Raw genomic sequence first — 24,565 nt, 5'->3', positions numbered from 1 at the left:
ATAGCATGTATAACACGAACAAAGCCAGTTGAAAGCCTATCACTAATTTTTACGAGAGTTGAGAAACTGCCAAGAGAATGCTCCATCGTACTCGTGTTGCATATGAAAGTAATGTTACGTATATCAGAGGTGGGCAGTTAGAACATCTGCGATTCAGCGCTATAAACTTAGATAGAACCATCACAATCTCTATTCCATCAAGCCAGACAAAAGATGATCCAGTGGCCGAGTTGAAGCCCGACAGAGCAAGAGGCTCCGGCCATAGATGGTCGGAACTTGCTCAGCTTGTGGTACTTCGGAAATGGGGAGGCTGGTGAATTGAAATGGGTGGGTAGCACAGGATACAAACGCGCATATTGTTGGGATACTGAGAAGTGCTTGAAGTACTTCCTTTGTTCCTCTGTTACGCGGCTGTACACACGCACAGTGCAGTGTACGACACGTGCCTATTGCAGCCTTGATGCCCAAACGTGGCACTCCAGGCTTTACCGATCACGATTCTTCCTAGGCAACACATCATCTTACCTACGACACATTAATACCGATTATCTGTCTTCCACTAGTGATCCTCTGCACCTTGCGTTCCTGGATCTGTCGTAGGAGCTGGTAGGCGCCATGGTTCTAGAGAAGTTTGGTCTGCACTTCCGAAAATCTAAAAACCCGAAAAGGACGAATACAGGAGATGATAAGCCTCTCCCTGCGCTCCCAGTAACTGATCAAGCGCCAGACAAGATCTGCATTCCAATTGAACCAGAAATACCTCCAAAGTCAAGCGCCGCAACCTCAGACAGTGGACAACCCACCGACCTGCCAATCAAAGACCCAAAGAAGCCAGAAGAAGCAATTTCGCAGAGAGGCGAAGTTGACGATGTTTCATCTCCAATATCTTTCACGCCTAGCAAGCTTGATTCAGCCGAATCTTCCCGCGGGGAGGTCGACAACCTGTGGGATGTGGCTTACGATAATCTGAGGCCTCAGCATGCCGACTTATTGGAAAAGTACGAAAGGATATTGACGTTATGGCTACGTGCATACTTGATACAACACAATCAGAAAGCTTCTCGTAATTATCAAGAAAAAAATCTGTTTCAACCTTCGCATCATCAAGAAAGGAGACAATACGCTCAGGATATTATTGCCTTCTGCCTCGAGTCTCAGCAAGAGAGCGATGCTGGTGCCGATACTGTTCAAGGGCGCAGTAAAAACATCAACTGTCAAGCGATTCCCTTGAAATTTCCAAACAAACTCAAGACTTATTGAAATCATCAATCGACAGTGGTGAAGATTCAGCCCTCGCATGGGCAGGAACATGTCTTGCTCTACAGGTCAGCGACTTGAAATCCAGAACGAATTGCTGCTGTGATCCTGATTGCTAAAAGTCAGACATGAAATAGACACTCTTGCACTCTAGCGACCGACCAGAGAAGACGTTGGTGGGCATCAACCACATCATATCCGGAATGTCGTGGTATAAATTACTTCCCAAGCTTCTTGGTGGCGATGAATATAAGAGAGGCCTTCCTTTAAGCGAACAAACAACTCTCCGAGATCGTATAACAGAACTATACCAACAGATTCTCCTCTTTCAAGCTCGCATCGTCTGTTTGCAAATAGATGCAATTCAAGAGAACAATCTTATCCAGATGGATCAAAATCTATTATCGAGAGATGTGGATGTGAATGAGGCCGACGTGGTAAAGGCAGAGCAAGCACTTCTCAATTTTAATGGGAAGGATATTGAGATTCAGATTCAAAACTTTTCCACGCTTCTTAGTGAAAAGAAGGATAATAGGATTGGAGATGAGAAGCCCGAGCCTACAAAGAGCGACAGGAAGACTCCGAAACAAATCTTGAACGCAATCGATCCACGAGTATTAGAAGCGAACATTCCATCGGTGAAGAATCTCTACGAATGGGTCGAATCTTCTTGTAAGTACAAGAAATTCATCACAGGAGACTTGCGTGTGCTCTGGGTGTGCGGTGACCCAGATGCCGGCAGAACGATGGTTATTTGGTCAATTGTCCGTGGACTCTCTCCGGTGAGCCACGGCTCACAATCGACAGCCTTGTCATATTCAATGTGCGGCACCGGCGAAAATGAGGCGCAAAGCACTGTATCTGTGCTAAAGTCTCTCATCTACCTCGTCATGGAACACCAACCTCAACTGGGCAGATATCTGACAGAGAAATGCAACTTGGCAGATAGTAAGGGATTTTCTGAATCCCATGACGTATACGCATTAACCATGCTGTTATATGACATTATCAGAGATGAGACATTTGAGTCGACTATATTCATAATTGAGGGAATTGATGAGATTAATTTCGAACACGAAAATCCAAGCTCCTTCCTATCACTCATCCACACAACTATAAATCTGTCACAAAATGTTAAATGGCTCATATCCAGTTCAACTGAGTCATTTGAACGTTTTTCTAAGTTCAGCAATCTGTGTATACCTGAAGATGGATGCATAGGCATCGATGCCGCATATGAAGAATTGCAGATAACTTTAAAGGATCATTACATTCTTTCAAAGGCTAACCAAATAGCAAATCACTGGGTCATTGAAGGAGAATTTCAACATGAAATCACTGAACTCCTCAAGAAGGCATCTTCAGGAAACTTTCTGCGAGTTGACTTGGCATGCCAGGCGATACAACGAGAAAATCCTTGGCATGCTCCAACAATTCTTGGATGGCTCTCGCAGCCTTCGGCAGTATACTCTGCATACTCCGATCCATTGAATAATCTATATGCTCCTATACGCGAATATATTCGAAATCTACCTTTCAATGATACTGAGATCTGCGGAGATGTGCTAAGTATGATGGCAACAGCAGCTAGACCTTTGGACCTTGTGGAGTTAGAAGCACTTTTGGATTTTGCGGCACACGTCAATGTTCAGTTCCTTGTGGGGAAATGTTTTGCATTCCTAGAAGTGCGTGACAAAAGAGTTCATTTTCCACGCAAATCTGCCAGAGATTTGGTTCTCAGAGCGACACAGAGCGAAGGGGCAAAATTGCATTTGCAAATCGTCGAACGCTGTCTCAAATCTCTATCAAAATATTGGAGCTCATCTTCGGCATATTCATCGCCAACCCCAGGCAAAAACTCAAAGGCACCCACGAACTATGTGGCACTATATTGGGTTCGGCATCTTTGTGATGTTGATGATGCGGATGATGTTATAGATATGACTGTTGGATTTCTCAGCAAGAACCTTTTAAAATGGCTGGATTTCTTGGTATATTCAGGATGGTTACCTCAAGCAACAACTCTGATATCAGCTTTACAAACCCATGTCAAAGTACGTTTCTCCGCTCTCTTGGTTTATCAAAATTTCAATATCTTTATATCGCAATCCCAACGCTGATACTAACTTTGCTACCAGAAGAACTGGAATACTGGAGCGCGTGCTAATGATATTCGTCACCGGGCGTTCTCAAGCATTGTCTATGAAACGCATCGGTTACTGCATTTCCACAGCATGATTCAAGGCGCCGCTGGTCTTACAGCCAAAACGACTCTTCTGTTCTGTCTCTGTAATACGGCAATTCAGGAAACCTTCCTGTCAAAGGAATGGCCGTATCTTGAAGGCCCCCCGATGTTCCAAAACCACTGGCACCCCATCAGTCAAATTTTGAAGGGTCATTCAGACTATATCCGTTGCTGTGTTTACTCTAACGATGGAAAGCTCTTGGCCTCTAGATCAGATGATGGTACTATTCGTATCTGGGACACATCATCGGGAAAACCACAGCATGCAATCAAAGCCTTTCCTAACGACTATGAAATAACAATTGCTCTATCCTCCACTGGCTTTATTGCTGCATCGAACAAGAGGACCGTCAAAATCTGGAGTTTATCTACCGGAGAACAGCTGAAGCTATCAGTTGAGAAATATTCACGCGATGAACCCAGCGCTATCGGAGATGTTAAGTTTTCGAATGACGGAAACATGCTGGCAACAGCAGTTGGGAGAGACGTTGTTTTTTGGCAAATTCCTGACTGCAAGCTCATCCTACGACAAGAAAATGCTTCCTCCGACGATAATGTCAGGTCCATTGAATTCTCCAAGCATGACACATTGCTTGGTTCAGTAGCAAAACAAACAATCACTATCTGGAGTCTGGAGAGTGATGAGACTGACGACGATAAAACTAGAGAAGTCCATAACTCAGAGCCTGCTATACAGCATAGTCGAAGGTTAAAGAGACAAAAAGACTTGATCATACCTACTTCTTACAGAATTCAGGCATGTGGAATGGCCTTTTCGCCGAATACAAAATATGTCGCCATTGGGACTTACAAACCCAACAAAATATACATCTGGGACTGGAAATTTGGAGGCCCTCCCGTGGATCTCACTGGACACATGGACGATATCAGCACAGTCGAGTTCTCATCTGATGGGTCATTTCTGGCATCGGCATCATACGACGCAACAGTTAGATTGTGGCGAGAGCCATGGAACGCCAATCAAACCCCATTAATACTGAGCGGACACTTACAGAGCGTGTACGACTTGGCATTCTCGCCTTCTGACACATGCCTTGCTACTTGCTCCAGCGATCAAACCATTCGGATTTGGGATTACGGCAGTTATAAAGCTCAGGTGCAGTCGGAAAGTGGCTCAAAGGACAGTCAAAGTACCCCACACGCGCGGTCTATCTTACGTCTTGCGCTATCTGAGGATGGGAAGTGGGTGGCATCGGCCTCTAGAGATGGTCTAATCTGCTTATGGGATGGCAATTCTGGTATGCTCCACCGGAGCTTAAGGGGGCATGAGCAACCTGTTAGATCGCTTGCATTCAGCCATGATTCTCGCAAACTGATATCAGCCTCCGATGACAGAACTGCTCGTATCTGGAGCTTAAAGGACGATTTCCAGTCACGCACGCTCTTTGGTCACCAAACCGCGGTACGCTGTGCTGTATTATCGCGTGATGGAACACTCCTAGCTTCTGGATCCAGTGATACGACTATACGCATATGGGATCTTATGCAGCCTGAGATTGGAGGTACCATAGCGACACAAGAAGCAGAAGGAGGAGGACAGATAGGAGAGATAGAAGAGTTGAACGGCGTCCAGGGAGTAAGAATATTTTATGGTAATAGAGGCTTCGTCTTATGCGTTCTGTTTTCACAAGATGAAAGATACGTCTTGTCTGGCGCTGACAATGGCGAGATCATGCTTTGGGACCTTCACACTGGCCATCAAACCGGCTCCTCCATCCAGGTTACAACTATTAAAGAGAGGGGTGGGGAACGCATAAATGCAATGACATTTTCAGCCGACTCAAAAAGATTTATCGCATCGGACGCAGAAGTATATCAATATGGAATATTACTGGAGAGAATGGGAATTTGAAATTTGAGTACACGCTCAAATCAGACACAAGGTCAGCGATCCACTCATTGAGCGTCAATATCAACCACCCTCAGTATGTGATAACAGAGAGGGGTCCTATACTCATCCAGGAGTTGCGAGACGGTGCAAGGGCACGGATAGTCTCTGAGCCATGGTGCCCTTATAGCGTTACGTTCGGCGCAGAGACATGGATCACCTGGAATGACAAAAGGATCATTCTCTTGCCAGACCGATATCATCCAGAGTCTGATAGGGATAGTTATGCCATAAGGGTTCACAAGGATAGAGTTATCGTCGGTTGTCAAACGGGAGAGGTTTTGATATTCCGATTCAAGAAGAATGCGAATTGGTTGGAGGAACTGCAATAATGTGACCAAGCAGATAGATGAGTTTGTTTCCGATAGTCCAGAGTAGATAGGTTTGCATTTCGATAAGTAACTCGCCAAGATGTTTTTACGTGGAGATTGTAGCGGTTATATGTGTTGTCGAGTGAGTCAGAGCATGTAGATGTAGTAGATCTCTTACTTTACATACATATACGGCGTCTACTAGTCCATGCGCTCATCTCCTTGTAAAATAGGATTCCGCATAACGGAATCGAATTGATAGGTCTATAATACATATATTGTCATCATAGCTTCATATCCTCCTATATTTTACACAATGCTGCGCCGCCCGCTGCAGCAGTGAACATCCCAAACACCGAAATCCCATATACCTTTTTACTTTCCAAACATTCAGCCCTCTTAATTTTTTGCAAATTCCACCGCCAACTCGGCAACCAGGCCCACCACCTCATCAGTCCTGGAAAAGAACGCACTATGCGAAGCATCCACCGACTTCACAAGCCACTCAACACCCGAACGGGCAATAAGCTCGTCTTGGTACTTGATAGTAAGGGCATTGTCTTGAAGAGTGCGAATATACGCGCGGCGACCGTCGTAAGCCTTATCCTTCCACCCTATACTCGAAGGGGTTGACATGACCGCCGCTCCGGAGTGGCCCTTGAGGCTGGCTACGAGGCGTTCGGCTACCTCATCTGGGATATCATTGTAGAAGTGGTATTTCTCCTCTTTTGATCCCAAGAGGCCTGTCTCTTCGATCTAGCAAAATCGAATTAGCATACTGTCAATAAGAATGAACCTAGCTGGGAGAGAAGGCTCACATTATCTGCCGAAGCAAACGTGCAATCATTACCACCCGCTGCTACAAACGTCGTCTCCCCCTCAATAGGTATAAACGCAGAAAGGTAAATCACACCAAGAATGCCTCCCCTCAGACCCTGCGCCTCTCTGCCTCTCTTATCCATACCGGCAATGAGGCCCGTGATCACAAAGCCACCGTACGAGTGCCCAAGGACAATTACATCTTTGCCATCATCAAGTAGAGGCTGCAAAAGAGCCTTGGCCTGAGCCTCGTCGTCCTGGATGGTGACGTCTCTGGTGCCAACGCTGCGGGTTGCCACCACCGTAGCAGGGAAGCCTGCTGCCTCCAGGGCATCGGCAAAGGAGGCCATTGTGGAAGCCGGATGCCATGCTCCGGGGATGATAAGGACGTGTGGCTGAGGTGTGGAAATTACGGCCATGATGGCTACTGAGGCTTGTTGATCTTATGAATTTATATTCTGGGTATTAGTAAACGAAATATGCAGGCTGAAGTAGGAAAACCGCTTAGGAATGCTATGCTTCAACACCAAATCTATCGTCAATGAAAGGGTTCGACATCTAACTTATAGAGATTCTTGCCAATAGGCTATCGTCTATCTTCCGATTTTTTTGACTACTGTTCCTAGTCTCTATACATCCTCTTTTTGAATGGAAAGCGTCAGTACATTCTGACCGCGCTTCGATTTGTAAGTCCTCCATGTTTAGTCAACGTTGACGTCTCTTTTGTGAGCCAAAATGGTGCAGCCTGAAAGCAGAAAAGTATCTCCACGTAAATGCGCCCTAGGAACCGAGCTAAGCGGGATACTTAGTCGCATAAATCTAGCTGAATTGTAATAGGTCCAATAGTCTGCTATGCGCTGAATAATAAGGTATGCAGCCACATGCGTATTGCTGGATATGCTTAATCCCGACAGCTTGTAAACAACGCGCCAAGGTACTCCTGTTTTATCCTATTCTGGGGGCGTAGCTTTTCCCTCTACAAGTTAGCCAAGCTGATACAGCCCATGCTGCTTTTTCCTAACTCGGACTTCTAGCTTCTAGCTTTTGGCTGACCAATTGGCATACTGTTAAATGAGGAACAATTCACCCAGAGTGGACGACGAATTCGCTGACCGAGTGGCCGAGAGACCGCGAGGCCGAGGCCAAGTCGTCGGTATTGACCTTGGAATGGCGATGCTTATTGATGCCGCAGGACGTCAAATATATGTCCAATCTCACATAGTAGTCGACATGGATATACGTACATGTAAGTATGGCGAAAAAGATTTGGAATCATTTCGTAACTACCTAACAACGGCAGTCTCATGCAGTATATAGCCTGCTTCTACCTGGCCAATTTTCCCATCCGTTTGAACATTTCCATCAATGTACAAAATAAATGGCGTCAACTCACTCCAGTATAAGTAAGCACTTTATCTCGGGAACTAATATTCCTGCTATAGCCACAGCAGGTTATAGTAAGGTTAATTAATTCCGCAAACTATTAGCGGATTACCATCAGATTTAATTGATCAGATAATCCGTATCAAAATGTTGTATTTGCCGCATTGGCCGCATCCCTGTTATGTCAGCCCACTATGTTGACATAATGGAGATTCTTGATGCCGCAATAGCGTAGTCGAGAAGGCCCAATACTTGGTCCTTGTGTGCCTAGCAACGGCATCCTGCATCTGGAGATAGCTTTCCGTGTACATGGGGGCCGACGAGTACCACGCCAGACGCTCACTCAAGAAAGTAGCTTCAACACGTCTCCCATTCTGGTGTCTTTAGATTTCTTCGTGGTGCCCTTTTCTTGGAATGCCTTGGTGACAAGATCGCGTTTCTCTTGTTGAACGTCCAGCACTCGCTCTTCAACGGTTCCTTCCATAATGAGACGCCATATCTTCGTCTCTCGTGTTTGGCCAAGACGATGTACTCGATCAACGGCTTGGTCTTCGATTGCCGGTGCCCACCCTGTCAAAGCACATATGAGCATGTATTCACCATAGCAGCTGAAGGGTTAGGGCTTCTATCAAAGGGGTGACTTACAGCTATCAGACAGGATCACTGTGTCCGCAGAAACAAGGTTAAGTCCCACGCTGCAGACTGCCAGACTGGCGAGCATGATGCGAGTCTCAGACTCGTTGTCGAGGGCATCGATTGCCTTGTCGCGCTTCTCTGCGCTCATGCTTCCGTCGATTCTACAGTACTTCAGGTCTGCATTCTCGAGCTGCTTCTGCACAATGTCGAGAAACGAGGTCCACTGTGAGAAGATGACAATCTTGGATCCTTCATTCTTCAACGTCGCCCGAACAATTTGCAGCATCGCTTCTGTCTTTGAGCTCTGCGTGTCTGTGTCAAAGTTCGCGTCAAAAGTACCTTCGGGAGCTGGCTCCAGGAAATCGTCCTCGGTAAGCTGGTTGCGACACATTGGACATTTTCCTTGCAGCTGAACTGCCCTGGCGATGCAGTGGCGACAGAAAACGTGTTGACAATTTGTAATTATGGGGTTAGTAGGTGTATCGTAGCAGATCGCGCAGTCTTCTTGGCTATCAATGTACAGCCGAAGCGCTTCCTGGAGCAATGCTCGATTCTTCTCAGTCAAGGGCACAACGTCTTGATCTTTGAGCAACTGCATCAGATCGTCAATGCGCGCCTTACAGAGAGTCCAGTGATTACATCTACAAGAAGTTAGCTTGGGTAGCGTAGCAACAGCATGCAATCAACAGGCTACTTACGACTGCCGGAGTCGAAGAAGACGCTCCAAGACGTTTTGGAAGCGGCCCTTTTGACCGCTTTGTGATCTTGCCTGGTATTCTTCCAGAACACCTTTGGCTTCGGATCTGTTCACCGGTTAACACCAAATCTTCAGAAACGATCATCTCAAAGTGAGGGTTATTGGACGACATACAGTAGAGCATCGTATTTCGACTTCTCTTCTGGGAGAAATGTGATTCGGTGTAGATACTCAGTCTTTTTGGGAAGCTTGAGATCAACAAATTTCATGTCCTTCTTTCGCCTCAGACAGATGTCTTGCATCAACGATTGCAGAAGCGCTTCAGCGCTGCGATCACCCGACATCAGCTTTCGGGTGATTGCATTGTTGAAAATCTCGGACTGCTCAATGCCTCCGGTGATGTGCAAGAATTTGACCAAGGACTGGAGATCCTTTACAGAATTGATACTAGTAATAAGTCAGTATTATCAACGTTGCAAGGACACCACCGATCGATACTTACATGGGAGTTCCAGTCAGAACCCAGCGGGATTGGGCTTTCAGTTCGCTTGCAGCCAGAGCCACCTTGGTCTTTACATTCCTTATCGTGTGTCCTTCGTCAAGCACAACTCGCCGCCAGTTCTTCTTTTGGCTCATCAGAGTTTTGCTGCCACCTTCGTCCAGCTCTTTGGCGAGAGTGCCGTAGCTGGTGATGACAACGTTGTATGCCGAGAGCTCTTGGCCAGCCACTTTCCTAGCACCATGATATACTAGGATATTTGGCTGATGTTCCTCTTTGACGTGTCTTCGAATTTGCTGCTCCCAATTGCTCATTACACTAACCGGTGCAACAATCAGTGTTGAGCCGGAGCCACCCGTAAGAATTAAGCTGATGATTTGGAGAGTCTTTCCCAAGCCCATATCATCAGCGAGGATACCGCCAGAAAATAGTGTTGGTGCTTTAGAGGTGATGAAGTCGGACGCAACGTTCCAGTATCGGCCCTTGCTATCGCGCCTCCACAGTTGAGTGACGGTATCTGATCCCACTGGTGGGAGTTGCGGGTTCTCTTTAGATTGCATCCATGCCAATCCCTGTTAATGGCATTAGCTTTGACTTGATGATTGTGCAAAAACATTTCATATATACCTGCAGTTGGTATGGCAGAAGCGTAGACTTGAGCTGTTTAGGCTGCTCAGCCTGCGGCATCTTTGACAGTTCCTCTTCACCCATGGCCAGCGCCTTGATGGCATCACCCCCTTTGCGGAACTCGACCGCATCGCTGGATTTGAGGATTTCTTCCAGAGATAGCTCAGGTGCCCCTTGCTGCTTGTCTGACTCAAAACCGGCGGTAGAGATCGATTGGTGCAGCCCAAGCACCACTCTACGGGCTTCGGCAGCTTTCCTGGTCTGTTTCAGTTGGGTAGCCTTGACAAATTTATCTGCCTTGAGAGCATTCTCAATCCTGGTACGCTCTTCGGGATTGCTTGGACCATAAAACGATAGTCTAATAGGACAGTCATAGTAAGCCTTTTCTCCTATGATCTGGCCTTCAACAGTGATGTCTCCAGAGTCCTATTTCAGATTAGCCGCAGAACAAATAATACTCTAGTTAAACAAGAATACAAACTCACAATATAGTGTGCCAGTTTTTCGACGATTTTGCGAGGCAAATGGCCTATTTGCTGATGCAGAACGTTGTCTATTCGGATTGCATTGGAGTCATACTATCATCCTATCAGCACAGTGACTTGAGGAGTCCAAACATGATCGAGCACAGTTTACCTGATTATTCGGCTCTCTGTGACACAAGACAGCTTCACCAGGAGAAGCATACCCGTTGTAGTACCTCACGCCTACAATTTTGCCATCTATACAAGGTATGTGGGTCAATTTAGTGATTATTGGAATGACTGACGCTGAGGCAAACGAACCAAAAGTACCGTAGAGCTCTCTGTCAAGTGCGTCGTCTTCTTGCGTCAGATCCAAGTAATCTGGCTCTTGAGTTGACAGGTAAGAAGACGAAGAAGGAAATGCCTGGCTTCTTTGGCGACCTGCTGCGCCAGATGATGCACCAGGCCGCGAGGATGATAAAGCAGGTCGTTTAGGAGCGTGCTGGACAGCATCTCCAGTAAGATCGATGAAATCGGGAGCCTCTGGGGCGGCGCGCTTGCGACGGGGAGGCATTGTGAAAACAGTTTTGTGCGAGAGGCAATCTAAGATAGAACAATGAAAGACGACGTAAATTCTTGAAGTAGAGATATTGAAACAAAGTTAAAATCTATAGTCGAGCATCTCTATCCTCTCTTTTTTTCCCATGTCGCTTCTATGATGAGCAGCTTGTCAAGTCACTTGGCGCGTCTAAGTGCAAATACAGGTACAACGCGAGGTCATGTGACTAGGTAGCGAGCATCTGCAGAAGCAAAGTTATGTACAGTCAAATAGTTTACTTGAGGCATTGGAAATATAGCATACGATAAGATGTCAAATGCATCTACAATATGATTTGTATTTCTAGAGTCTACATCACTCCCTTTTTGCAACGCTCAATACCCTTTATTGGCTTTAGTTTCAGGCATTTGAGTCTGACACTACAGTATGGCGAGAAGTGACTAAGCAGTTTAACATGTACCCTCGTACTGAAATCGAGCGCCGAGATCCGCTCAGAGGAGCGCTCCAGGCTGTCCCCAAATAGGTCTAGCTGAAATCACGCAATCGATGGCTCTGCGGATTCAAGCAGTAATATCAACGACATGCGACCATTCCTCTCCTCTCCTTCAACTACACTCTTCTTTACGCTTCACTGGGGCAGGCGAGCTTCTATGCGATGAGGCCTTTCATTTGGTGCAAAAAACGCTATGCTTCTCCACTGATGCCGTCGATGAGGACCGCTTCTCCACCTGCTGTGGATGAGCGCAGCAGATGCTATACAAGAATACCCAGAACCAGAAACTAAACAACAGGATTCAATCTAGGGAACAAACGAGGAATACCGAACGCCATATCGCCATGCCCGATGCAAACCTTGCGAAGCTTGCTACTCTTTCAATACGCGGCCATAGGCTGAAAAGTACGTGCAGCCAGGCACATGGCTTCGCCGGCCAGTCTTTTCGTCAAAGATGTGACAGCCCTTCTTAGCGACGTTGGGAGGGGTATATACTGGAGAGTTCTTTAGTCGGGTCCAGAACAAGAGTTGTGGTGCCAGATGAAAACTTACGGTGTAGGGACACAGCGAAGTCGCTACCACGGTTGGATACTCTATGGAGACCAAGGTCGTCGGCCATGTACGTCACTTGGTTCTCTCTGTATGTCTTTTCGGAGATGACGGTCATTTGTCCCTCGGGCTCGTCGTCGTTGGGGAAGGCATAGCGGGTCTCAGTGAGATCTCCACGCAGTATCTTCATGAGGCAGTGCGCGTTTCCGTGGTCGTGGATGGGGCTTCCCTTTCCTGGAGACCAAACAAGTACGAGCTGTTTCGCTTGTCAATATACCGATGGCTTTGAGCGGTGTCGCATCACTCTCGACTTGGACTTGAGGACATGACCTACCAGATTGCTCTTACCATTCCCCTCGTCAACAAGGTTACGAGTGTAGCCTCTACTGGCGTCGCCGAATGCATACTTGGACCATTGCATATCGCCGCTGTCATACGCTCGCATCATCTCCATCAAGGAGTCAACGTCGACATCCTCGGACGTCAGGCCAGACGATGGACCAAGGCCTTCCTTGAGCGCCAGTACGAGCTCTTCGAAAAGGTCCCTCTCCCGCTGCGCCACGACGTCTCCTACGGCACCGAGCACGTGGCTGCTTGACATAATATTCATGGCCATGATTGATGAGAATTTTAGGGAAGATTATTTGCGTAGGTGGATATAATGGATGGATGTTGACAATCTATAGGAACGATGGGAAAGAACGATGCGATGGGACATTTATCACAGCAATCAAAGATGCACAACCAAGACAACACACCGACTGGAGCGGGGATGGACAGTGTCTCTCGCGACAGGTCAGCTGAGCGAGCCCCCCGACGGTGGATAAGGGCACCCGGTGTCGGCAGGCGGAATCCTCGTCCCTCCAAGCCACGCGATAAAAAAAAAGGGATTGGCAGTGATAGCTTGTACGAGGTACGGATACACCTGGCAACCATCGGTGGATTACGTTGCGCACGTTTCGCACAATTTGGTTGGATAAGAGGACGCTAAGAGCGCATCATGGCCAGCCATGGTTTAGGCGATGACACAAAGTCAACGGCAGAGGCAACCATCAATTGATCAGATGGCAGCAGCAAGATGGGACGACAGACTATCGAATGCCTTTCCAATGAGATCAGCATTGGATCACAGACTTGGCCATGCACATTTGGCATGCAATGGACTTGATGTGCGAATTGCAACAGGGTATTGAGACTGGAAGATTTGAGACTGTTTTGAAGTACTTGAACGATAAGAACTTGCAGAGTTCCCTTGTGGGGCCCTGAAACCCAGCACAGCAGTAGCGCTATGCTACCAAGACGCTACTAAAGGAACTCTGAGGATTTACGATTGCTGGGCTTACGGTTCGTAGTGAAAAGGGGTCAGCAATTTGAACCTTCTCTTGTCCTTGCTTATTGCGTATCCTTATCTGGAGAGCACTCCTGAATCGTCCACTTCTTTAGGTGGAAAAAGATAAAGAGAGTAAGGGTAGGATACGGACAGCTCGCCGTAGTCATGATTGACATTTAGCTCCATACGCTGTCTTAGGTAAGACGAGGAGGTACGGAGGCGAAGTACCAAGACTTCTCCGATAGCCGCCACCGATAGCCGCTCTGCATCCGCTTGCCGACGGCCTTGACGGGTACACCAGCAATAATGCGCAAATCCTAATAGTAACATCGTATACTTTGAATAAATGCTTTTAAACTGTCAGAAGAACCAGAAGCTCTATTGTTTGTGAACGAGTCATAGTACGGGTAACTGCGCATAGTTCAGTAACAATTGAGCCATCCCAATTGAGCTGTTGTCGCGCTGCTTTCACACACGAATACCTACAGTACAGAATACAATCCAAAATCACCTGTTTCAAGCTTCCACAGTGCTTTATTAAAAAAAAAAAAAAAAGGCTATAGCTTAAACGTACAAGCTCTTACACCTAGTTTCTTTGACCTTGGTCGAACAAACACAACTGAGAGTCAGCTTCTATTGAGCAAAATCTCACTGTAGACTCTCAGGCTACCTTCATCTTCGCGGATAAGCAATATCCAAGCTATTGCAAATGTCAGGTAGCAGACCATGGCAATGACTCGTAGCTACAGCAAGCTTATCGATTTTGAAATTAGCACAAGGACTCTCGAGCTCGCCGACGGCCCGCCGTTTTGTACGGAGGGTTCGTTGTATGCGGGGAAGCAAAATCCACTGCCCCGGGTCTCGAGGCAGTACCTGGATGCCAAGAGATTTACTAGCATCTTTGACGATGAACGGCGGTAATCACTATAAACGACTGCTTTATCAGATCTCGTCGCATGTCGGGTGCAACTCCATGTCCCAAATAGACGTCAGCATCGTCGTCATCAATCCATCTGCCGTCCTTTCCCCAGCGTCCGATGCCCCTCAACGTCACTCCCGAGCATCCAATCTCAAAACCAGTAAAAAGAGCGGACCAACGACCAGAACTCTGGGCCGAAAGTCCTTTACAAAGAAAAAAAAGCATCTCCAGCTGCCATTGTCGACGCATATCGGCCCGGCGCCCCCAAAACCCAGACCCAAGTCTAGTCCCGACAGCCGCTCCACACGGCCGATGCCGAGCTCTCGTTGTCGTCTCCAGCGAATGAGAACCGCCCAGCCCACCTTATGTCAGAGGCTGAGCGCCACCAATGCTAGAAAGACGGAGGAACGCGAGAGTTGACCCCTTCTAGAATTTCGATCTCGGTGGGTACATGCCCGTATTTTTTTTTTTTTTTTTTTTTACCATCTGAAAACCGGGACTGGCAAGGCCGTAGCTGAGAAATGGGAATCCGGTCGGTCGGCAAGCTGTGAATCATCGTAGCTTATAGAGAGTCATGAAGCACTTAAAATACAACAGCTCGTCCTGAAGAATTATTGCCACTTGTTCTAGATACCATACCAGTAAACATTTCAACTGTGAAAAGAGACTTCTCTACTCGCACAATAGTCGGCGACTCGGATACTATTCAAACCCACGCTCGTCATACCTCAGATATCCAAACATCCCGTTTCGTCCATCTGCCATCCTCTTCGGCTCAGCCATTCCGGCAAACTCAACCACTCTCGCCGAGAGACCTCCGCCTGCCAAACAACACTTCCTTTTAGTGGGCTTTGCATCCAATAACTGCCAAGACTCAGAATACCTGTTGCCCGGCATTTGCGAATTTACAAAGCAAGAAAAGAAACAATTTCGTCATCAACTCTTTATTATACGACTGAGCTATATAAGCTAAAGCCGGCCAAGCTTCTCTACATCTCTTACTCTAGAATCCCCATCAAACAACAATTAAAAATCTTCGACTTTTCAAATTCTGATACTGAACCTCCAAGTCTCATCATGGAAACAACTACCGCCAGGGCATCATTGCCCGCTGCTGCAAACCAAGCCATAGCCGACAACCATAACTGCAATTCATGTGCTTCAGAAAAAAACAAACATGGTTGGCGGAAAATCGTCCGCAACTTTACGCCATCGTATGTATCACTTACACACTTCTACACTATCATACAGGTATCCCTATATCAAAAATAGAACTTCAACTAACACCCTCAAACAGATGGTTCGCCGTCAACATGGGCACAGGCATCGTCTCCATCCTCCTCCACAACCTCCCCTGGAACGGCTACTGGCTGCACATCATCTCCTACATCTTCTTCGCCCTCAACATCCTCCTCTTCACCATCTTCTTCACAATCTCCCTCCTTCGATACACGCTCTACCCCGAGATTTGGTTCGCCATGATTGCTCATCCGGCACAATCTCTCTTCCTGGGATGCCTCCCCATGGGCTTTGCAAGTAAGTCATCCCACCCCTTTCACTTTCACGTATACAATTTCAAAAACGACCACCGCCACTAACACACCAAAGCAATCATCAACATGATGATCTTCTCCTGCGCCCAATGGGGCCCCTGGCTCATCTACCTCGCCTGGGCCTTCTGGTGGATTGACGCCCTCGTCTCCTTCGCAACCGCAATCTCCATGCCCTTCATCGTCATGCACCGCCACCGCCCCGGCCTCCAAAACACCACCGCCGCGCTCCTCCTGCCCATCGTCCCGACCGTCGTCGCCGCAGCCACCGGTGGCATCGTCGCCGACGCCCTCCCCAACATCAGCCACGCCTACGCCACGCTCATCGTCTCCTACGTCCTCTGGGGCATCGGCCAGGCCCTCTCCGCCTGCGTCATGGCCCTCTACTTCCACCGCCTGACGATCCATTCTCTGCCCCCGCGAGAGGTCATCGTCTCCGTCTTCCTCCCTGTCGGACCCCTAGGCCAGGGCGGCTTCGGCATCCAGCAGCTCGGTAAAGTCGCCCTCAAAGTCATCCCTCACACGGAAATGTTCCACGTCGCCGGCGTGGATCCCACCCGCGGCGCCGAGTTCTTCTACTTCCTCGGCATCTTCTTCGGCATCGTCATGTGGGGGTTCGCTCTGGCTTGGGTGTGCTTTGCTCTCATCATCTTGAGAACCACGCGGTCGTTTCCCTTCAACATGGGCTGGTGGGGATTTACTTTTCCGCTGGGCGTGTGGGCAACTTGCACCAGCGCGTTGTGGCAGAACCTGGGAAGCGAGTTTTTCAAGTATATAACCATGGTGGGTTTCCTCTTCATATCTATCCCATCTTCTTTGGGTGCCTCTTTCTAACAAAAGACACAGATCCTCTCTCTTGTGGTCCTCCTCCTTTGGATTCTCGTCAGTCTACGGACGATACAACGTGTCATCACCGGCGAACTGTTCGTTGCCCCGTGCCTCGACAGCCTCAAGGAGAAGCAAGTAGAGGCCGATGAAAGCAAAGCATAAGCCATATAATAGCCTTGTTTTCTCTTATATCCTTCCATTCCTTCTTTCCATAATCATGCATTTATATACAGTATTAATCAGGGGCGGATTAGATGAAATGGCATGCAGGGTGTGGCGCAACAGGGACAGGTGTACTCGAAGCGATTTCAACAAAGCGTCTACTTTTGAGCAGCATATTAGCATTCAACGTGGTCAACGGCATTTAGATATATAGGTTGATTGAAATAGATCATCAATCAGCATCAGCAATAATATGAACATTTACACATATACCCTAGAATATTTCGCGTGCTAAGCACGGCATCAGAGTGATCAGCAATATCAGGTAGAAATGGTCAACTTGTGTTGCTATGCTCTATTGCTTGCTTTCTATCCCGTACGGCAATAATACAGTAAGGTATTTTCAAGGTCAGAAAAATTCCTCTTAAGCAATCAAAATTGCATGCTCGCTACTCCTCTACCTAATCCATCTGGCATACGCCCAGCGAATTCTCTCCAAAGCCTTTGCTTGAATGTGCACGCCCTTGACATTCGCCAAGTCATCCAAGTCCTCCAAAAACTCTTTCTGCAGGTTATCCGGCATCAAACTGCCAGCCAAATTACGAAGCACATGAACCTCGCACAACAGGAGACCGTGATCCTTGTACGACAGGACGTTGTTCTCCGTGGGCCGCGCCTCAGAGAGAATGCGGTCAATGTTTCGAAGAATACGAATTGCCTTGCCAGAAGTTTTGCTGTGGCGCCGACCAGATCGGCTGCCAAAGATGCTGCGGAGGTACTGAAAGACGCCAACCGAAACAAATACACCAGGAGTTAAACCGACAAAGCCAAAGACCAGCTCCTGGCTCTTCAAGAGCGAGTCAATGCCCGTCATGGCAACCTCCAGATCAACCTTTGTCTTTTGAACTTGGATCAGGAGAGACCGAACAAGGTCGCCCCGAAGAGCACCAACAAAAGGCTTTCTGAGTTCTTGTTCATATGCTTTTAAAACTGGGGTTACATCACCCTCAGCTACCTTGGTGCGGATTTCGGCAATTTGGGCGTCAGTGATAGATGAGGTGCCAACAGCGTAATGGGGTCTTTCAGTGGCAAAATCTACAACCATTCGCTCCAGGCTCTCGCGGTCAGCTTTGAGGCTGTCCCTGCTCATGATTGCAATCTCGCTGGTTTCGTCGTGCCGTATAGTCTTGATGACTTTTTCAGTCGGTTGAATAACCCAGTTAAGCCAGAAATCCCGCAATGTACTGCCGAAACCCGCAATCCAGTCTATGATGTCTGCCTTGCGATTGACCAGAATCCTGAGGATGGTTGTAGATGAGGTGATACCAATAAGAGCGGGTAGCCAGTATCGCACAATAGCTGGGGGTGGGCCATTTTCATTTGCGAGAAGCTGCATAGCGTCAATATGTTGAGGAAGCGTCTTGTCAATGATTTGAAGCAGACGGCGGGCCAATGTGCTTGGACGATATTGAGTCATGTCTTCCTCAACGTGAACAGACAACTCTGCGTCTTCTTCGACGCCTGCAAACACTTTTTCTTCAAAGTCAGGAATGTTGATGTCAAGACTGCTTGCTTCCTTGAGGACCATGTCCATCAGTGCTACGCTTCGCTCGACTACGCCCTTGAGGTCTTCATGATCCTGCACTCCAGCTCTCTCATCGTCATGGCCAAGCTGAAGTCCTTCGTCCATGAGCACTCCAAGACCGCTGGCCGTCATTTCCCTTAGCTTCCGTAGATGGGCCTGTTTCCGGCGGGCCTCGGCTCGACATAAAGCGACAGGTGAAAGCACCTTTCGCTGAATGTTAGCAAACGAGTGCTCTCGGATACTTTCGCGAACAACACCGTAAAACCTGCTCCATGGTTGTGATAGTGTGGATCTTGTAGATTGGACAAGCTCGGCCGAAGCGTCTGCTGCAGACAAAGAGCGTAGCCGTGACTGACTAGCCTGATATATATCAAGCGACCAAGCCCACAACCGTAGGGGAGATGTCTGCACCGTATATATACTACTGTAGCTGTAGGAGCTCAAGACCCCATCCCAGTACCACATATCATCGCTAAGAGGGACGATGCGGTCGACCAAGGAGTTGAGGATAGCTCCATAGACCTGGACTGTTGCTTTGGAGACTAAGAGCCACTCGATCTCGTTCTCGTACGGCGTCTTGGTTCGTGCGTGAGCTTCCGACGCAGCGCCATGGATGTTATCTGCAATCGTAGCAATACCAGATTCGTTGAGCAGGATTTTCACACGTTGGATGTTGAGTAACGGTTCCGAAGACGAGGTGGTGCTCAGCGAGCGAATAATGTGCAGCAAACGGTCTAGTCGTGGAGCGTCCAGCACCTCTGCGGTGGCGAAAGCGTGGCCAGCTTCGGAAGCTCCATCTTCAGATGCCTCCTCGGACAGGACAGGGAGGCGGTCGAGGTACGCATCCAGGCGACGCACCTGGCTGGCAAAGGGAAATGTCAAGTCAGCACAGCTGCGTAATGCGGAGGAGAAGCTATCGAGGTAATGCAGCTCATGCTATTGGAGGGGCAAGCAAACAAGCAAGCCGCAATAAAATGAGGACGCGAACTTACTCTGCCACCAACGACATGGTTTAAAACGGTATGCCCTTTGCCCTTCGTACGAGCCGGTGAAATGATCAGACCAGGGCCAGAATTACCACGGTGCTGGTATCAGAACCTTGCTGAATCTGCATCGATCTCGGCTGGAGCTGGACCGGGCTATGGGTGGAGTCGAGTCCGGACGATGGTCAGACCATCACACCACAGGCAGCGTCCGGGAGTAGAGCTGGCCGAAGGGGCAGAGCAAACGGGTGGGCGCAGCTGGCGATTATCGATCCATTCGATTTCTGCGATTGAAAGGCGGAGGCGGTTCTGGCGCTGGTCTCTGATGCGATGTGCGTGGGGCAAATGTGTGCCCGATTTTTTCCCTCTTTTTTTTTGCTGGACCTCGAAACAGAGATATTTCGGGGCAGTTCGAATTCGTGCGCGAAGATCGTACTCGGAGCGAAATCGAACAGCTCACGTCATGCAGAGGAATAGGGGCGACAAGTGTGAATAACTCGAGGATGGAGGAGGCGAGCTGATGAATGACGATGGCTGAGTGCAGCTGCTATTTGGAATGAAGGCCGCCATTGGCTGTGATGTCACTGGTTTTGCGCCTGTTTAAGCTGAGCTGCTTGCCCCTATTGGACAGCGGCGGCGTATAGTTTACAAGAGAATGACAACTCGACAGCAACTATCAACAGCTAACTTACACCCTAATATTAAAGAAACAGATGCATACCTATGAACTTCGAATAACTAGCACTTGTACTATCAGGCATCAAGCTTAGATCTGTTATCACCAATTTCTACAATAAAGGCTACCCACAGTGGACGCTGGCAGAACAACCCTGTCTCGGTAGACGATATACATGCGCAAAGTTACTCCATGGATGCGCGACAGCAGCCTTGGGCAGCCTCTTGTTCTAGAAGCATATTTCTCAAGAAGCCGGGGCAGGCTTTCCCAAGCCCATTCGCAGTTGATGCCTGTATGCCGCAGCGCTGCCTCACAAGATGCCGAGCGGCGGCCGCTCCAGCGCGTGGCGGTCACAATAAGATGAGATGGCCAGATTCAGAGCTCGAGCTTCAAGCGCGAAAACGAGTGTGTGTGGGAATTAACAAACTGATCGAATGTCGCCTCTTCATCGCGAATACGAATGCGGCAGATAGACGACAAAAGGGCAGGGAATAAGAGGATTTTGAGCACAAACACTGAGACTATACACATACAATTTTGAGGATCTTGCTGTGGCAAAAGTGCGCATATTACGGTAAATTACGCACATGTTCCCTTTGCGGTCCCTATTTTTCTGTCGCTGATTTTGGCGGCCCAAGGAACCCGCTCGCTGCAGCCAATCAGCACCCGTCTCAGCCCAACAAAAGCCCCGTCACGTCGCCGCAAATCTGGCAGAGCCATGCGGGTCGTCGTGATTCCGATTTGCCATCCCCAGAGCACGGAATGGCTTTTTCCAGGTCAGCTCATTGCGACCTTCTAGTCTGCAGGGCCAAAAACGCCCATCCCCTGACTTAGTGGCCAATGAAAAGTTCACAGCTCTGCGACCAACGATAAAAATCTCCCTTCCCACCCGCCCCCACCAGCGAGTCCCCTAATAGACTTGTGCTCGACAAGCTCATCTCCTTATCTACACCGGTGTCCTCTCCTTAATTCTCTCTCTCTTTTTTTTTTCCTTCTACATCCCCCTCGGCATATCCTGAGAGCCTTTTGTACCAGCATCTCGACAATTGGGCCGCAATCATGGACGTGGCGTAAGTAGACGAACCTTCCAAGCGAACCACACCAATGACTGGGCACTGTCTAACCAGCAATTTTTGTATAGGAACGCGACATTCGGCGCGTTGAACCAAACGCAAACCTACTTCAACGTCCTCGAGGAAGTTGGCAAATACAATGTTCACTTGAACTTGTTTGAGCGTCTCTGGGCCGTACGTCTTTTGTTTTGCCCCTCCAATTTTCTGCGAATGGTCAAATCTAACTCGAAATTCTCATTCTAGGCCTGGTACCTGTGGATGGACAACGACACTCTGGCGACCGGTCTCATGAGCTTCTTCATGCACGAGATCATCTACTTCGGCCGCTGCCTTCCCTTCATGATCATGGACAAGATCCCCTACTTCCACAAGTACAAGATTCAGAACCAAAAGATCCCCACCCTGAAAGAGCAGTGGGATTGCGCCGCCATCGTCCTCGTCAGCCACTTCACCGCCGAACTGCCTCAGATCTGGTTCTTCCACCCCATTGCCACCTACTTCGGCATGGACTACGGCATTCCGTTCCCCTCGGTCTTCACCATGGCTTGGCAGATTGCCCTCTTCTTCGTCATGGAGGACACCTGGCACTACTGGTTCCACCGCACTCTTCACTACGGCCCTCTGTACAGGAGCATCCACAAGATGCACCACCTGTACTCTGCTCCTTTCGGCCTGGCTGCTGAGTACGCTTCTCCCATTGAGACTGGTCTGCTCGGAATCGGTGTCGTCGGATCTCCCATTCTTGTCCTCGCCCTCACCGGCAAGCTTCACCTCCTGACCATGTACATCTGGATCACTCTGCGTCTCTTCCAGGCCATCGACGCCCACAGCGGCTACGACTTCCCCTGGAGCTTGCGCCACTTCCTGCCTGTCTGGGCCGGCGCTGAGCACCACGACGTTCACCACGAGAAGTTCATTGGCAACTACGCTTCCAGCTTCCGCTGGTGGGACTACATGCTCGACACCGAGGCCGGTGCCGATGCCCACCGAAGACGCCGTGAGAAGAAGCTGGCTGCTATGAAGGCCAAGAAGGGCCAGTAAAGCAGTCGTGTATTCGATCTGTCTTGGTTACAACAATTACACGCCTAGGCGCTCTTAGCGAAAGATGCGTCAGGTTTTTCAAAGCCAATCGATAAAACGAGGGTTGCATGATTTTGAAAATACAATGAGAAAAGGAAAATAGATTAATAGTCAGCTTAATAGCCTAGCTGCGGCAGCCTCCGAGATGGCAAAAAGGCATCAACCGGCGTTGGGAGGGGTGACGAGAGCATGACTTCTTTCACTGTTTTGTATATATATACGTACTTTGCGAGCACCTTAGACATATACTTAATACAGCTCTTCGTCAGCTCCATGCTTAATTGGATTCAATGGAAGAATACCCTGTTTTAAACACTTCACTTTTCTGATAGACCCTGTAAGAGGCACATTACCCACGGCAGATTGTCGACCCCCACTTATTAGATAAGCGAACTGGAGCTCGATTATTTCCTAGGAATAAATTTCGCAGCCATGGATTTTACTTAACTGTAATTTCTCTTCTTTGTCAGAGCCTGTGCGACAGTGCCACAAGCAGACCGCGTATCATTTTGCGGTAATAATGGCAGTAAAATCGAATGGTAAAGCTACCAAGTATCGAGATTAAACTACCCTTAGCCGGCCTTTGATTCAAGGCCCTGGATGTCGCATCTAGGAACAATCTCATGATACCCATTTTGCTCCCTGTCTACCAACTTCACAGCTAAACACACCAATACCACCCTTTCATGCCATTCGTGAACGTCAATCAAAGTCATTTGAATGTTCCGATATTATTCATTCGATATTATTCATCTACCATTACAATCTTGCCCTGACAGCCACTGCCATTCAAGCTCTGGCAACTGAGACGTTGTTCCTCCATACGTTTTTTTCGGTACTCGTTCAGGGCAAAGAGCAAACCCAACGCTTATTTTTTGCGGGATTCCGATTAAGCCGGAGCGTCATTTGCCATCCTCTTGCTGAAAGGCGGGAGGTGCATAGTTGAAGCTTGACTTTGTGGATCCAACATTTATTTCCCTTCTGATTAAAGCAGTAGTATAAAGAAAAATCAAAACAAATCTTGCCGTAGTACGCCGATAGGTTCCAAAATGCTCCCCTTCCCTATAGTTTTGATCCCTCCGTGCCTTTGTTGTAAATATGCCATTCGAATTCGAAATCTTGCCTTGTTCGCGCTCATTTCAGCACCGTATGCGCGCCACGAGCAGCCAGGAACTGTTCCGCAGAGCTCTGAGGCAATGTCCTAATCAACCCAAACACTTCCTTATTGTGATACCGCAGCCTCGTCTTGGGATCCATGTATGGCGCAGGTAGACCCGTGATGTCGCAATAGTGCTTTGAGTGTGCTAATGAAGGGGCCGACTCGATGTTTGTGTATGTCGCGCTGGGCGCCGTCACGCCTCCGGCCGCTAATCCTCCTCCAGGGGGCTTCAGCGACTTTTCCAGCACGAGCTTTGACAAGCTACGCGATGCCTGTGCGAGGTTGGGAGGCGGCGGGTTTCCGTTGTTGCTTGTCGCGGGCGTCGAGGTGCCGCTGGTGGACAGGCCGTCGTCGACTGCGGGAGTTGCATCGCCGCTGACGTCCTGCGGTGTGGCGAACGCGGAAGCCTCTCGTTTGGACGCGTCGCCTACGATGGCTTTGAGGTTCTTGTTTCGTCGCTGGTTGGGCTTCCAATTGGGGTTGCGGAAGTTCTTGTGGATGGAGTGGATGTCGAGCTGTTCGAGGAGCTCGATGTGCGCGAGCTGCGCTTCTGTGGGAGCGGCCATTGTGAAGGGGAAACTGGTATATGGCTGATGGGAGGGCGGTTTAGTGTGTAAAGAGTTGAAATGTTGTTTGTGATGATTGAGGGGATATAAATGAAGATGAAGCGGAATGATGTATCATGAAGGGATCAACTGATATCACCAAGCCATGCCTTTAGCTTTGGATTACGCGCTTAGTCATAATTCAAGTACAGTGTAAGCTGTGCGCC

General features: G+C 48.5%; 8 protein-coding genes across 8 annotated transcripts; 3 read left to right on the top strand and 5 right to left on the bottom strand.

Moving 5' to 3' along the window:
• Positions 1-615: 615 nt before the first annotated feature.
• On the top strand, positions 616-5,375 carry TGAM01_v208674 (hypothetical protein; the record flags this gene model as incomplete). The annotated part of the gene is made up of 5 exons (XM_024550385.1): positions 616-1,198; positions 1,252-1,325; positions 1,395-3,311; positions 3,396-3,938; positions 4,260-5,375. 5 exons carry the CDS (start codon positions 616-618, stop codon positions 5,373-5,375), a joined length of 4,233 nt encoding a protein of 1,410 aa, XP_024404856.1.
• Positions 5,376-6,121: 746 nt separating this feature from the next.
• Positions 6,122-6,960, bottom strand: TGAM01_v208673 (hypothetical protein; the record flags this gene model as incomplete). The annotated part of the gene is made up of 2 exons (XM_018806513.1): positions 6,122-6,478; positions 6,541-6,960. The coding sequence occupies 2 exons, from the start codon at positions 6,958-6,960 to the stop codon at positions 6,122-6,124; spliced, it is 777 nt and encodes a 258-aa protein (XP_018660340.1).
• Positions 6,961-8,267: 1,307 nt separating this feature from the next.
• On the bottom strand, positions 8,268-11,421 carry TGAM01_v208672 (hypothetical protein; the record flags this gene model as incomplete). The annotated part of the gene is made up of 9 exons (XM_018806514.1): positions 8,268-8,494; positions 8,570-9,201; positions 9,259-9,363; positions 9,432-9,704; positions 9,760-10,328; positions 10,384-10,809; positions 10,869-10,961; positions 11,020-11,105; positions 11,169-11,421. The coding sequence occupies 9 exons, from the start codon at positions 11,419-11,421 to the stop codon at positions 8,268-8,270; spliced, it is 2,664 nt and encodes an 887-aa protein (XP_018660341.1).
• An 850-nt stretch (positions 11,422-12,271) lies between these two features.
• TGAM01_v208671 (cysteine dioxygenase) lies at positions 12,272-13,064 on the bottom strand (the record flags this gene model as incomplete). Its single annotated transcript, XM_018806515.1, has 3 exons — positions 12,272-12,393; positions 12,452-12,704; positions 12,783-13,064. 3 exons carry the CDS (start codon positions 13,062-13,064, stop codon positions 12,272-12,274), a joined length of 657 nt encoding a protein of 218 aa, XP_018660342.1.
• A 2,710-nt stretch (positions 13,065-15,774) lies between these two features.
• TGAM01_v208670 (hypothetical protein) lies at positions 15,775-17,237 on the top strand (the record flags this gene model as incomplete). Its single annotated transcript, XM_018806516.1, has 4 exons — positions 15,775-15,911; positions 15,995-16,233; positions 16,306-17,030; positions 17,094-17,237. The coding sequence occupies 4 exons, from the start codon at positions 15,775-15,777 to the stop codon at positions 17,235-17,237; spliced, it is 1,245 nt and encodes a 414-aa protein (XP_018660343.1).
• Positions 17,238-17,694: 457 nt separating this feature from the next.
• Positions 17,695-19,831, bottom strand: TGAM01_v208669 (hypothetical protein; the record flags this gene model as incomplete). The annotated part of the gene is made up of 2 exons (XM_018806517.1): positions 17,695-19,684; positions 19,815-19,831. 2 exons carry the CDS (start codon positions 19,829-19,831, stop codon positions 17,695-17,697), a joined length of 2,007 nt encoding a protein of 668 aa, XP_018660344.1.
• A 1,709-nt stretch (positions 19,832-21,540) lies between these two features.
• Positions 21,541-22,595, top strand: TGAM01_v208668 (methylsterol monooxygenase; the record flags this gene model as incomplete). The annotated part of the gene is made up of 3 exons (XM_018806518.1): positions 21,541-21,551; positions 21,623-21,728; positions 21,798-22,595. The coding sequence occupies 3 exons, from the start codon at positions 21,541-21,543 to the stop codon at positions 22,593-22,595; spliced, it is 915 nt and encodes a 304-aa protein (XP_018660345.1).
• Positions 22,596-23,768: 1,173 nt separating this feature from the next.
• On the bottom strand, positions 23,769-24,359 carry TGAM01_v208667 (hypothetical protein; the record flags this gene model as incomplete). Its single annotated transcript, XM_018806519.1, has 1 exon — positions 23,769-24,359. One exon carries the CDS (start codon positions 24,357-24,359, stop codon positions 23,769-23,771), a length of 591 nt encoding a protein of 196 aa, XP_018660346.1.
• Between the last annotated feature and the right edge of the window lie 206 nt (positions 24,360-24,565).

Source organism: Trichoderma gamsii (genome assembly GCF_001481775.2).
Source record: "Trichoderma gamsii strain T6085 chromosome Unknown Scaffold_38.2, whole genome shotgun sequence".
NCBI classification, from domain to species: domain Eukaryota; kingdom Fungi; phylum Ascomycota; class Sordariomycetes; order Hypocreales; family Hypocreaceae; genus Trichoderma; species Trichoderma gamsii.
This window is presented reverse-complemented; position numbering and strand designations above follow the sequence as displayed.